Source organism: Pseudopipra pipra, chromosome 20 (assembly GCF_036250125.1).
Source record: "Pseudopipra pipra isolate bDixPip1 chromosome 20, bDixPip1.hap1, whole genome shotgun sequence".
NCBI classification, from domain to species: domain Eukaryota; kingdom Metazoa; phylum Chordata; class Aves; order Passeriformes; family Pipridae; genus Pseudopipra; species Pseudopipra pipra.
Window position 1 is genome coordinate 6399636 of NC_087568.1, and position 12608 is coordinate 6412243.

The 12608-nt window shown below is 46.8% G+C and overlaps 1 protein-coding gene across 2 annotated transcripts in view; it reads right to left on the bottom strand.

Annotated features, from left to right (window-relative positions):
- Positions 1-12608, bottom strand: part of COL27A1 (collagen type XXVII alpha 1 chain) — a 145805-nt gene that overhangs the window by 71017 nt on the left and 62180 nt on the right. For both annotated transcript variants that reach the window (XM_064677080.1, XM_064677081.1), the window contains exons 13-17: positions 11362-11415; positions 7282-7326; positions 4695-4748; positions 4233-4277; positions 7-60 (exon numbers count right to left, since the gene is read on the bottom strand). In XM_064677080.1, the coding sequence (XP_064533150.1) occupies positions 7-60; positions 4233-4277; positions 4695-4748; positions 7282-7326; positions 11362-11415 (252 nt within the window). The remainder of the gene's footprint in view (positions 1-6; positions 61-4232; positions 4278-4694; positions 4749-7281; positions 7327-11361; positions 11416-12608) is intronic.

The window sequence follows — 12608 nt, forward strand, 5'->3', positions numbered from 1 at the left end:
AATTACCTTGTCTCCTTGGAAGCCGATATCTCCCGGAACACCTGCTCTTCCCTGATCACCCTGGGTACACATCACCAGAGAGTTAAAATAGGCAACAACAACAGCCAAAACGCCCAGGTCGATGCTCTTGTACAGTGAAAGCCTCAGCACCAGCTCCACTCAGAACTGAACTGCTGGCAAGCTGCAGATCATGCTGAGGGCAACAACAACCCAGAACAAAGCGTGCATTTCCCAACCTGATTCTAAAGTGATAAAAGAAACTGCAGGAGACAGAAAACTATGATTTCCCGAGCATTGTGTATCTGTAGAATCTGAAAGAGGAGAGACTACATTCCTCTGTCTGACAGCGGCAGTGAAGGTGGTGAAGTGTTAAATTCAGCTGAACAGAAGACTTTAGTTTGCAATGAATGGACCTTTTCTCTCACAGGGCTCTATAGAAAAGAAAACAATCCTCAGAGTTTCTGTGAGCATATCCTAGTGCTGGCATCAACCATCAATCCTCTTCCATAAGAAAACAAAAGTAACTTCTAGTAACGCTTTAGTATCATCTCACTGCCAATATCTGGGCTGAGATTCCCTGGGAGGGGTAGGCTCTTTGGACCATCATAACAAATTCTGACTCCCTGGGTAGAAAATAAGTATCCCTGAAGATTTTCCAAGGAGCAGTGGACTACCTTGCATTGGCTCTTAGCCCCGCTGTGAGCAGCTTGCTGGACCAGATGACCTCCTGATGCCCCTTCCAAACTCATTTATTTAGTGATTTACTTAAACAAAGGATGAGTCAATGATGGGGCAGAGAAAGGAAAATTCTACTTGGGAAGTCAAAGGAGGAATGACTATAATAACTCCGTACCATGACAAGACCCAACAAAAATAGCTGTTAGAGGAACTCTGTCCCATGCACAGCACACGCCTCTGAACTTGGCTTCCCAGCAAGGGAACGAGCCACACCAGAGCACGGAGCTATACATTTAAACATGGTCCACATGGAAGACATATGGAGTCCTGCAACAGAGCCAAAGTCTACAGAGAGATGACAGAGGAAGTCTCCTTCACTCCAGAAAAACCACCCGCTACCAGAGAGCTGAAATAATTGTAACTACTATGGTAACATGCAGGGGATAATGAAATTGTGGACGGTTAAAGCTGGATTTGGGAAAGACTTTTCAAAGGCAACTTTTTCGGAAGAAGAATAATTAAGAACTATGCAGATTCAATGATGGAAACACTTCATGGATTCATGCTAAATTTGCTTGAATGTTTTGGTAAATGTTCCCAGAACATTTCACTGAACCATCTTCAAAACAAATCTTTTATATAGTGAAATTAAAATGTTGCTCCTAAAAAAAAAAAAAAGTTAAATTGATTTAACTCATTTGTTTTTTAACCTAAAATATTTTAATTTGACTCAAATAACCAACATTTTGCTTCATCTAAACTATTTTCCATCTAGTTATTTTTTTTTGGCAATGCAAAATGGAAACAATCAGCCCTTTACACAGCTTCAGTTCAGATGAACCCCGTGTATTAGATACAATAAAGATGGCAAAAAACCTACTGTATGACCCAGCTCATTTCCAGATTTCTCTCATCTTCTCTGAATTTTCTACTTTTTTTATTTAGTCCAAAGCTTAAGCCACTGAAATCTACTTAATTCTGGCTCCCGACAGAAGACAGCATGAAAACAGCTTTTCTGGAAAGTGAGAGGTTGGCTCTGAGGTTTGTCTTTATCATCTATTCTGAGGGTCAAAAAAGAAAGATTACTTTTTTTCATTAAGCAGTTTTCTACCCAGTCAGTAAATGGCCATTTAAATACCGTTTTGGAAGAAATACTTGGACATTAAAAAATGACTACTGTAAGAAAAGAGTTTCCTGAGCACAGCAAAAGGCAGGAACAAATCTTTATCTCTGACCTTCAGGAAAAATGGGATAGTGGCAGCCTGACAGGAAAACCAGCTTTCAAACAACTCTTGAGAAATGGGCATTGGAGAGGGTAAGAAGGAAGCAGGGAAGACAAAACACATCTTTTATCTTGAGCTGGACTTGACCACAAGATGTTCATGTGTTATTGAGATAGCACAGCAAAATGTCATGGCATGAATGATCCATCTCTGGCTGTTAATATCTGAAACCAGAACTGAGGACCAGGGCATTGCTTTTCACCTGCCTTGACTCGGGGTCTGTGTCCTTAAAGTGAGGGAAGAAATATGGAGGAAAGAGGTCAGGCATGTTTATTATTAAAAACCGGGATGCTGAGATGACGAAATGGGTCTGCAAGGACTTTGCTTATGGGGGAGGAAAAGGAATGTAGAATCTGAAATTACAAACAGGCTCTGCCCATGGGATGTTGCCTGTGTTTCATGTTTCACCTATAAAAAGAAATGCAGCAGCAGAAACCCCGAGGCCCTTCGTAACCCAACACGAGCAGAAAGGTGATATGAGGGAAGGGACCAACCCACGGCTACGAGGGGTGTTCGCTGTCTGTGGGATGTGTTTGCTGTCTGTGGGATATATTTCCTGTCTGTGGGATGCAGAGGAGGTCACTGTGCAAAAAACCCTCCTCATTTTGCCCTCAGCTGGGCATCTCTTCTCCCTTTGTGCTCAGCACAAAGGCAGCTAACACTGCACAACTCCAGAGGTATTTGCCTGAGCCATGTCCTTCACAAGTTACAGATGTCCTGATTCATAAAAATCCTTCATGTGAGAACAAGTAGCTGGGATTTCCTCCGCTTCCTCCACCTTTCCCCTGCACTCATCACCCCACGTGGTCTTCTCTAGGCCACTCTTTATTTCAGGGTTATGCAGTAATTTTACTTCTTCCTGTAAGAGCAGCACAACCCTCTCTGCCCCCTCTCCTTGCCTTCATGAAAATACAGAAATGGAAACAGAAGGATGACCCATCCTGTGGGGAGACTGAAGCTGTAAAATACATCATTAAATTCTGGATGACTCCAGGAAGAGCTGCAAACCATCTGGTTTACTGCAACAGCAGTGGCTGGGGAAATACTGGAGATAAACAGAGCAGTTTGTGTAAAGTGATGGAGATTAATGTCCAGGAAGGCTAATTTTGCTAAACAATGATTTAAATCTTGGTGATTCTTAATATAGTAAACTATTTATTCCAAGGAGCAGACAGAAGAGTCCACGGGCTCTAGGAACTGGTGTTGAGACAAGAAACCAGCTACAGTGTTTTAAGCTTGTCCTAAAGAAAAAAATCTTTCTTTTGCCCTTTCTTCCTCTCTACAGAAGAGAAAAGGCAGTGCAGGGGAGAAATGGAAACTGCAGACACAGGAGCCCTGGCAAAGAGCTGCTATAATATAAGGAGAGTTGAATCAACTGGCTTGACACTATTCCCCCCTGTGCAGTTTTGGGCTGCTAAATCATCCTCTAAAAGCAAACATCTAACGAGAGAATAAAACCTCCAACGGGAGGAGGATAATACATTTAATGGTCATTTTCCACTGCCCTCCTGAACAATCAGAGCCAGCAACAAATGATTGCACCTCCCACTCTTTCAGACTAAATAAATCCTATGGTCCAATATCTGCAGGAGGATGGTTCTCGTGACAGTGAGACATTTACACACACAGCTTCATGCTGATCCAGCTCAAGCTGAGTGCTTTTGTGCCAGCACCACTAAATCACTGCAATTGAGGCTTCTCTACATTTTGCTCTTTCTCAAGTGATTTATATCAGTTTGGGGCAAGGCACTTTCCTCTCAGCAGGAGGTCAAACTGAGGTGAGTGTCTCTGAACAGGAGCAGAGGTATCTAACACAGAACAGTTTTTCCAGGCAATCCACCTGGTTTGTTTGATCCAGTGCTGCTTTGTCACATCACATGTTTCCCCTAAATGCATTTATATAAATTTATTTATGGTCAGTGTTAGATGTTCATCCTCCTCCCTATCACATCATGTAACCAATATAAAAGCATAAAAACAGTCAAACACCAGATAATCATGCACTTACTGTCATCATCAGTGGGAGCTGGGAGCTCCAAAGAGGATCTGAGCATAACTGATCTATACTAGAACTCCATGGAAAAGGGGATGGGGCAGATATCATCAAAGGAATTAAAATTAAGACTGGAGTGTCAGGAATGGAGGCAGGGTGGGAGGATGGGGGCAGAGACAGCCAGAGGGGAACCAGTACCATGGTGCTGAATAAGAAAGAGAAAGGGGATTTCACATGCAAAATTAAAACACAGTGCAATAAGGGAGTATTCAGATCACCTTATCACCTTTCAGTCCATGTTCTCCAGGGTTTCCCATCAGCCCCTGAAACAAAACGAAGTTCAGAGTGAGGCTGAGCCACAGTGGAGAGTTGCTCAGGTCTGTGACATTGATGTCCCTGGTGGGGTTGGTGCCTCAGATGCACAGCATTGGCCTGGCACAGCCTGAAGGCCAAATGCCAGACTGCTCCCAAGGTGTGCTCCATCACATGTTCTTTAAACACCCTTTGTGGGCTGGAGGCACACAGGGAAAATGCTTCTGGAATTCTCCACTAACTTACACCTACTGCAGACCACCAGTGGGATGTTGTGTTCAACAGTTGTGTGCCTGGGACAGTGGACACTCATCACTGCTGCCCATCCTTTCTCTCAGGACAGTCACCACGGCCCAAGGGAGGAACAGAGAAACCTTCAGCCCCCCTGTGGAGGGATGAGAGCTCACACAGCTCAGCTACTCTCTCACCTTTAATCCTTTTGGTCCTGGATAGCCAATCGGTCCCACAGGGCCCATGTCACCCTAGTAGGAGAAAGAAAGTGACCCAAGTCATTAGGTGCAAAATGAACAAATCACTGCACGTGGGGTGATATTCCTCTGCTACCTGGTCTCAGTATCCCTGAAGAATTGCACCACTGACCTCAGCAGAATCATCCTGGCACGAGTCAAGAGACTTATAATGTGTATACAGCCTCTTAAAAAGTAGATCAGGAATTCAGGCTGGTAAATTGATGGCAAAATAATAGAAAATTAATTAAGGAACCACCTTGAAATTTGCAACCGTGGTAGGATCTAAGAATTTTCTTTTTTAACGTTCTTCTTAACTTTTGTATGGTTAAATTTCCCTCTTCCACTATTTGAAAAATTAAAATATTGAGCTGGTTTAAGACAATCCTAGGATGTATTTATTCTTGGTGAAGTTATTGCTGTTCTCAGAAAGAAACTACCGCAACATTCCTGAGTTCTCCAGAAAGAGTCTGAGGGTGTGTTAAAAAGGACACAGACCCACACAGCAAAAAAAGGCAACAGTCAGGAAATTTGGGTGACTACTGAGCTCTGATATATAAAAGTGATACGGGGAGGAGAGGGGAGAAACAGGAGGTATGAAACACGGAGGTGCTGCAGCGGGAAGTCAGCATGGCATCGTGTGTTGGGACTCACTGCAGCGCAGGACAGCGGGGCTCACGGCTGCCCTTGTCCCCACGTGTGCTGTACAACAGAAACCCTTCAGTGCCGGCATTTAAACGGGCTCTGGCTGCTTTCTGCCCGTGAAGAGAGTCAGTGACAGGGTGCACCAGTCTGGCCTCAGTGTGTAAATAAACAGGGCAGCTCCCTGAAGGAGCGTTTCTCCGGCTGCAGCCCCGGGCCCGTGGCCACGTGGGGAGTGCTGGGCTGCAGCCACCCCAACAGAGCCCTTTTCATACCTCCTGGCATAAAGGCTGCTTGTAGGAACAAGTTTGCTTAAGGCTTTGCCCACATGGTTAATTAGAAGAGCAAGAAGCTTTAGTTACATCTAATTCTGCTCTTCGGTCACCAAACCCCTGCGTGGTGCATGTGGCAACCGCGAGCCTGGCTGATTCCTGGGGTGGCTGTAGGTGGGAAGGAGGAAGGGACTGAATGGGGCCCAGCTTGCATCTAACACCCATCTGTCACCTTCTCCATGCCCTGCAGTGTGAGTCCCAAGTGCAGACCCCAGGGAAGGAGGCTGGAGCTGTCCCACAGGGAGGAGAAGGCAGGATGGATGTGCCCCCTTCTCCCCAGGAGGGTGGAGGAGGTCATGGAGGGGAGGACAGGCAGCCTCTGATTCCATCATCTCTGGAAGGATCATAATCACAATTGCCATGTCTAACTTTTCACTTTCTAACAAACAAATAACTGTGAGATAATGGCAACCAGGTAAAGAGAATTTTTTCCAAAAGCAAGGAGAAATATGATCCAATTTGGACCATACCTTCAATGGTATTATTTTAAACAGCAATCTTCCTCTTCCAGATCTTTGCCAGGAGCACATCCTTCCTGCTTCTATGGCTAAAGCAGCTTCTTTCATCTCCTCTAATGAGAGGAAACACAGACCTAATTCCTGGCTCCATGGAAAACTTTCTGAAGCCTTAATCCACCTCTGCCCCAATCCCCAATCTCTGAGACGGGTGTTCCACCATATTTCCTGCTTTTCCTTCAAGGAATATAAGATTTCTGGGTTTGGTGCTCTGTGTTTGTGCACTGTCTAGTGCAATCAAGGCCTTGATCTCAGCTGACATACACACTCCCATAACTTAAGATACGGAAAGGCAGAAGGGGAAAGGTTTTTAACCATTCATTGCAAGTTGAGTTTCCATGGATTATCATAGCTGAGGAGGAATCATCTTGAAAGAATGCTGTAGTACTAACAGAGCCAACCCCTTTTTGTGCATGGAAGGGAACAACCTGAAACAAGTACTGAGACCTAAAAATAAACCCTAATATGTTCAGCTGGGCATTCACTAACCCCCAGCACAGCTGCCAGAGGAGGAGTTGCCACCCATCCTTACAGCCATTTGTCTCCTGCTGGAGAAGAGTGTAATGAAGAGTGGAATTTGGCTGTGTACATAATTACCTGGATTAGTGATGGGATGGTGAGGGTGCACATAAAATTCCTGCACTCCCAGAGGACAGACTGTTCCTGCCCACAGTTTCTCCAGAAAGAGAACTGTGTGTCCCTGAGGTCACACAGTTTACAGGGACTTGCTTTTTAAGAGGCAACAGATCCTGGTGTGGAATGAATGTTGCATCTTTGAAGAAATACCCTGGCAAATGTTATCAAAAGGGCAAGCTATCATGTAAAAAGGAACTAACAGCAAACCTTTAATCTGTTTCCTTTTGCTTGGAAAGGGTTTGCCCTCCTTCACCTCCCATTCCACCAGGAAACCCCCTCTCTCCCCAGATGTCATGCTTGCCCCATGCAAACAGTCATCCTGCTCCCTGCCCTGCCACAGGAAGAGGGAAATCTGTGTGTAGTTATGCAGGTTGAAAGGGTTAAAGCCCGAGAAGCCAGATCTCCATTTGTTTTTGTACTTACAATGAGTCCAAGGACTCCAGGAGGACCTGGGGCTCCCAATTCTCCCTAAAAGGAAACACAAACCCACTCGGTTACGGACACTTTATAGAGAAGGAGAGGCTGAAAGGCAGTTCAGTGTTTCAAGAGCTTGAAGGAAGGGAAAAGACCATCCCTCCTCCCTCCATACCTCCCTTCCCCCCCCCAGGCCCTTCCCCAGCCAAAGTGATCCAGAACTTCCATCTCCAGGAGCGCTCTTGCGAGCACATCCTTGGCAGACACAGGGCTGCTTGTTGTTGGCCAGTTATTCCCAGGGCTGCCTTCCCTCCCAGGAGCAGGCTGGATGAAAGGAGCATTTGACTGTGCAGGCAGGGGAGAGGTGGGAGCCTGTCCCAGGTGAGATCCTGCCATGGGCAGGGAGAGGGACTGGAGTGGGGAGGGAGAATGGGGAAGGAGAGGAAAGCTGCTGCTTAGCATTGGGAAAGGTGAGTTTTTTGGGAGTGGTTGAGTAACAAAAAACTCATAATAAAAGGAAGATCTGCATGAAAATGAAACTAGGTAATTTGGGGAGAGGGTACAGCAGCTTCTGATCCTGGACAGTGGGTCCTGGGATTGTCATTGTCACACAGGACACTCTGAGGCTGCTTCCTCTCTATCCAAGAGCTGGTTGAAGGTGGGGAATCAGCAGCATCCTCTGCCTCATCCATCAGGGCTTCTGCCCAGACCATCAACTAGCCATTTCTTTAATTTTCAGGAAAAGCCCTGGCCTTCAAACAGCAGCTGGTCTGGAGGGAGCTGGCTCAGCCCCTCTGTCCCTGGAGCAGGGAGCTCTCTGCAGGGATCTCAGCACTTGCTTAAAGGATGAGTCCCTTTTAATCTCCCTGCAGAGAGCAGGAGACAGACTGCAGAGATTTCCTCTTGGGCTCTGTGCTCATCTGCCATCTCTCACAAACCACTCCCAAGCTGAACATTTTGAAAAGCATCAGATCCTCTTAGAAGCTTTCCAAGAGCACCTTGGAATTTGTCATTCTGAGGGACAGACTGCTGTTGGGGCTTGTGGAGCTGGTTTGGCTTCTCAGCTTCACCACAAACTCCCTCTGTGTGATCTTTCCAAAGACCTGCAGGTGCCAGGAGCACCAGCAGGTGCCTGATGGCACCTCCAGCTGAAGTGCAGCAGAGAATCTGTGTCAAACCCCCACAACTCATCTATCCAGGTCTCTAAGTGCTTCAGCAATCATGGGGTGCTCAGCCTGTCCTGTGTCTCCCTCGGTGACCTCCCTGGCCATGCTGACAGTGGGTTGGTTGTCAGGGCAAGGACCTGCTCTTACACACCTCCATCTCCAATGGGGCCTCTCAAAACAAGTGCATTGGAAATGCTGAACTTCCCCTTGGCTCAGACAGCCCTACCCCTGCTCTGGATCACGCTGGCTACTTTCTTTGACAGCCCAGCTCAGTTTATGGTGCACATCTGGTGGAGTCCCCTCCAGTGCAATAAAGCTCCCCTTTTATGGAAAGATTTGCCTAGTGGAAGAAGGAAAGAGAAGGGGACGCAACGTGACTCAATGTGCTCAGGCTCCTTGGGTAAAGGGTTACGTGTGTTTATTTTATGGGAAGTGGAGTAAAGGACTATTGGGCAAGCACACACAAAAAGCGTTTCATAATCTCAACCAGCCTAAAATTGCTTTTTTATGGCCGGTTCCTTTCCTGCATACTTGGGACATCTGGGGAGCAATTGTTCCTCATGGGTGGGATTGCTGTGTCCTCAGAGCTACTGTTATAAGGTTGGTTTCAAGCTTATAGTCAAGGCCTGGCATTACTAGGCTCAGCAAGAAGAGGGAGTATCCCAGGAATGCTGAGCACAGGAGCTGCATGGTGGCCTGGGTTTCCCAGGAAGCTCTGAAGGCTCCTAGGGTGGCTGGACTGTGGACTGGGTGGATGGTCAGCTCTTGGTGCCACAAGTTTCAAGAGGGACTTCCCATATGTCTGAGTTATGTCATGTGGATATTCCTCAAGAGAAAGGATATATGTTGAAATGCATGACCTCATGGCTAACGGAAGAGGATTTCCTCTTGGAAGAGGAGGGGGTGGACTCCCCTGAGAGATGTGGACAGACTAGTTGTTAATTGGAGCCATTCTCTGCCCTGGGAAATGAAGGATTTACAAGTGGTCTTTCCTGGCCCTCAGTAATGACAGGCTGGTCCCTGACCTGTGAGGGAAATCAGGCTCTATTCTCCTTTCTTCAGTGCATGAACCGGGCACTGGGACAAGAGAGAAGGAGATGAATCAACAGCCCTTTCCCATGTCTAATTCCTGTGATTAAGAGCCTAATTGGAGTGGCTGAGCACTCCGGGAACAGGGGATCTGGAATGCGATGGCTCAACATTTCTCAGCGAGCTGGTAGGACGGAAGAAGGCCCCCGGGGTTGGAAGAGCCTGTGCTCTGCCTGGAGGGGACGGAAAGCAGATCAGAGACTGTCGGCTTCAGCCATCCCCGCGAGAGCAGCGGATCAAACAGAGGATGTGGCAGCCCCGGACCGTGGCAGCCCTCCCGCCCGCCGGCAGCTCAGCCGCACCCCCCACCTACCGAACCCGGCATATTTGTGTGCTCCACAAACAGACTTTCTGGCATTTTTCTGCGTCTGTGACTCCGCTCGTGACCCTGTGAACCTCCCTTTAAGTCAGCCGAAAACAGGCTGTTTTCATTCTGCAACCTCCGAGGCACATTAATATTTAAAAGCCGTTGATAAGATGAAAGAAGAGCGATGGTTCTGGGTGAATTAAGGGAAGGGACATTTGCTGCTCTGGGAACGGCCATTCAGCTGGCTGGCATTGAGCACATCTTCTGAATGGGGCTTAGACAACTTGCATGTTTAAAAGAAAACAAAATAAATTATTTGGGAAAAAAAAAAAAAGGTCTTCCTGACCTCCAGGATTCCTGCTCTTCCTGGTGGGCTGGCTGGAAATAGCAATACAATCAGAAAGGCTTCTACTTTGGGACTACTGATTCCACTCTGGCCCATGGCTTAAGTTGACTGAAGGATGGGAAAAGTCCTGCAGAAGTATTCCTTGGGAATCAAATTCTTTCAGTTCACTGCGTTTATGACTCTTGTGCTGAATTACCACAAAAGATGGAGTGTAGCTGAACTTGGCTTGGTGATTGGAGTAGGTTGTGAAAATAACTTTTAGGCTGCAGATATGAAAAATGGGAACTTGCAGACACATGTGGAGTGGGTTACTTCACACAAATCATCCCGTCAAACACCAGAGCAGCAACGGTGATTATGTGTGAATAACCAAGACAGCAGGAATTTCAAAGATGAATCAGTGCTGCTCACATGCTAATTGAGGGAGAACCAACAAAGTCATTCAGAAAATAATTAAGAATAATTAATACATCTGAGAACTATTGCAATCCACGAGGGCATGTTCTGAGAGAAGAGGAAAACACAACACATCCCCAGCTGTGTGGTGTTAAGTGCTACAAGAGCAGAGCAAATTAAACCTTATCAGCACTCAGCTGCTTAAATGGTCTCTGTGACCATTCTGACCCAATTCCCAGGAGACACATCCCATTCTTAGTAAGCCAGCAGGGGTCAGATGAAGACCAGAGGGAGGCCAAGAGCTCTGGAGACTGGAGACTTCTCCCTGTGGAGTTCCAGGGCAGCAGCCTGGGGAGTGAGTCCCTCAGTGCTCCCAGACACTGGAGTGGGGAATCTGGCACTTCTTGTGCCCTGTGGTAGGGACAACACGCTCCAGCCACTGCCTGCTCAGCCAGAGCAACATCCCTGCCCCTTCTCTCCTGATTTTCTTCTAGTCACATCCTCAGGATGAGAAAGCAACTATCAAGAGTGAGGTGCAAGGAAGGCAAGAGAGAGAGACAGAAAGCTAATGGCAAGTGATGAGCTGGCAGTTACAGGAATTGAATACAAGAATTCACAGCAGGGCAGCTTGAGCAGGGCAGGGATGTACATTTGTTTCTCAGGAGGGATAAAACCAGCCAGCAGCTGACACCAAACTCAAAAGCTTCACTCAGCTCTAACTAAGCATGATGCAGTACAGCATCTACTGCAATAGAAAGAAAGGAAGGAAAAAGTTATCAACTTACAGGGTTCCCATCGATGCCTGGAGGTCCTCGTTCCCCAAAATTACCAGGAAAACCCTGAGGAGAGGAGGCAAACACGAGTGTTAGTTATTGAGGCTGCCTGGTGTAAAGACAGTCAGTTACAAAATGCATCCCCCTGCACCCAGTGCAGCACTTGGGAAAGCAGCAGGGCACGGGGACATGTGGGACAACCAGCCTGTGTGTCCTCATCCAAACCATTCCTGCCCCATGAGCACATCTGCTCAGCAAGGAGCTCTACAAGGCCAAAAGCTGATTCACTGCTCTCTCCTGGGGCCAGTGACGGGTAACCAGAAGGACTTTTTATGAGCTCGGATGGGAAATGCACATTCACGAACGGGAGCCTTGAGGGGGAGACTCGATGAGAAGACAGGGAAGGCTTTTTCCTTGCCCAGTGCTGAAGCTGCTGGACTTGACTTGTTCACACCTTCTCTTGCGGGTTCTGTCCAGCCCTGCCTTTTCTTAGCACCAGTTGTCAGCCCTGGGCATGGCAAGTGAGGTTTGAAAGACAATGTGAGTGTGCACAGCAGGGAGAAAGGGTGGAAATCAGTGCTGCTGTCCTTCATTTGCTTCATCCACAGACTCTGGTACATCCAACAAGGAATATGCAATCCTGTGTAGTTTACACGTGAAACAATAATCCCACATTTGGAATATCAAGCTCTGTGTTTAAAGATACAGTGCTTTCTAGCCTCTTTCAGGTAGGAATATCCTGTTGACAGGATACTTCCTTAAAAGTCAGCAATTTTATGTTCTGGAAGAATTTATAAATCTCACTGCAATGACTATATTAAAAAATGGATTGCCAGTCTGAATTATTTCATCCTATCTCCCAACACAGTCATTTTAACAGCACCCCCGTCTCATAGGATAGCTGGACAGTCTAATGCCTGTTGGAGCCCATACAGATGCTTAATGGAGCTGATCAAAGATTCCTGGTGAATTCACTCCCTTTCAGCTTGCCAGAGAAACAAACGGTTCCAAACTCATTACAGTCCACACCCCAGAGCTGTGAAAGGCCATGTTTACTACATGAAAAAGTCACCACAAAAGACAACTTCATCATCTCATTATATCCGATACAAATTTGGAAGACTTCAGACAATTATAGAGGAGGGAGTGGAGGTACTGAGCCAGAGCCAGAACATGGTGGTGTGACACGTTCTCTCACACACTCTTAGACAGACCCCGAGCTATCCCACCAAGCCCCCCTAACTCCCTGCTACAAATAA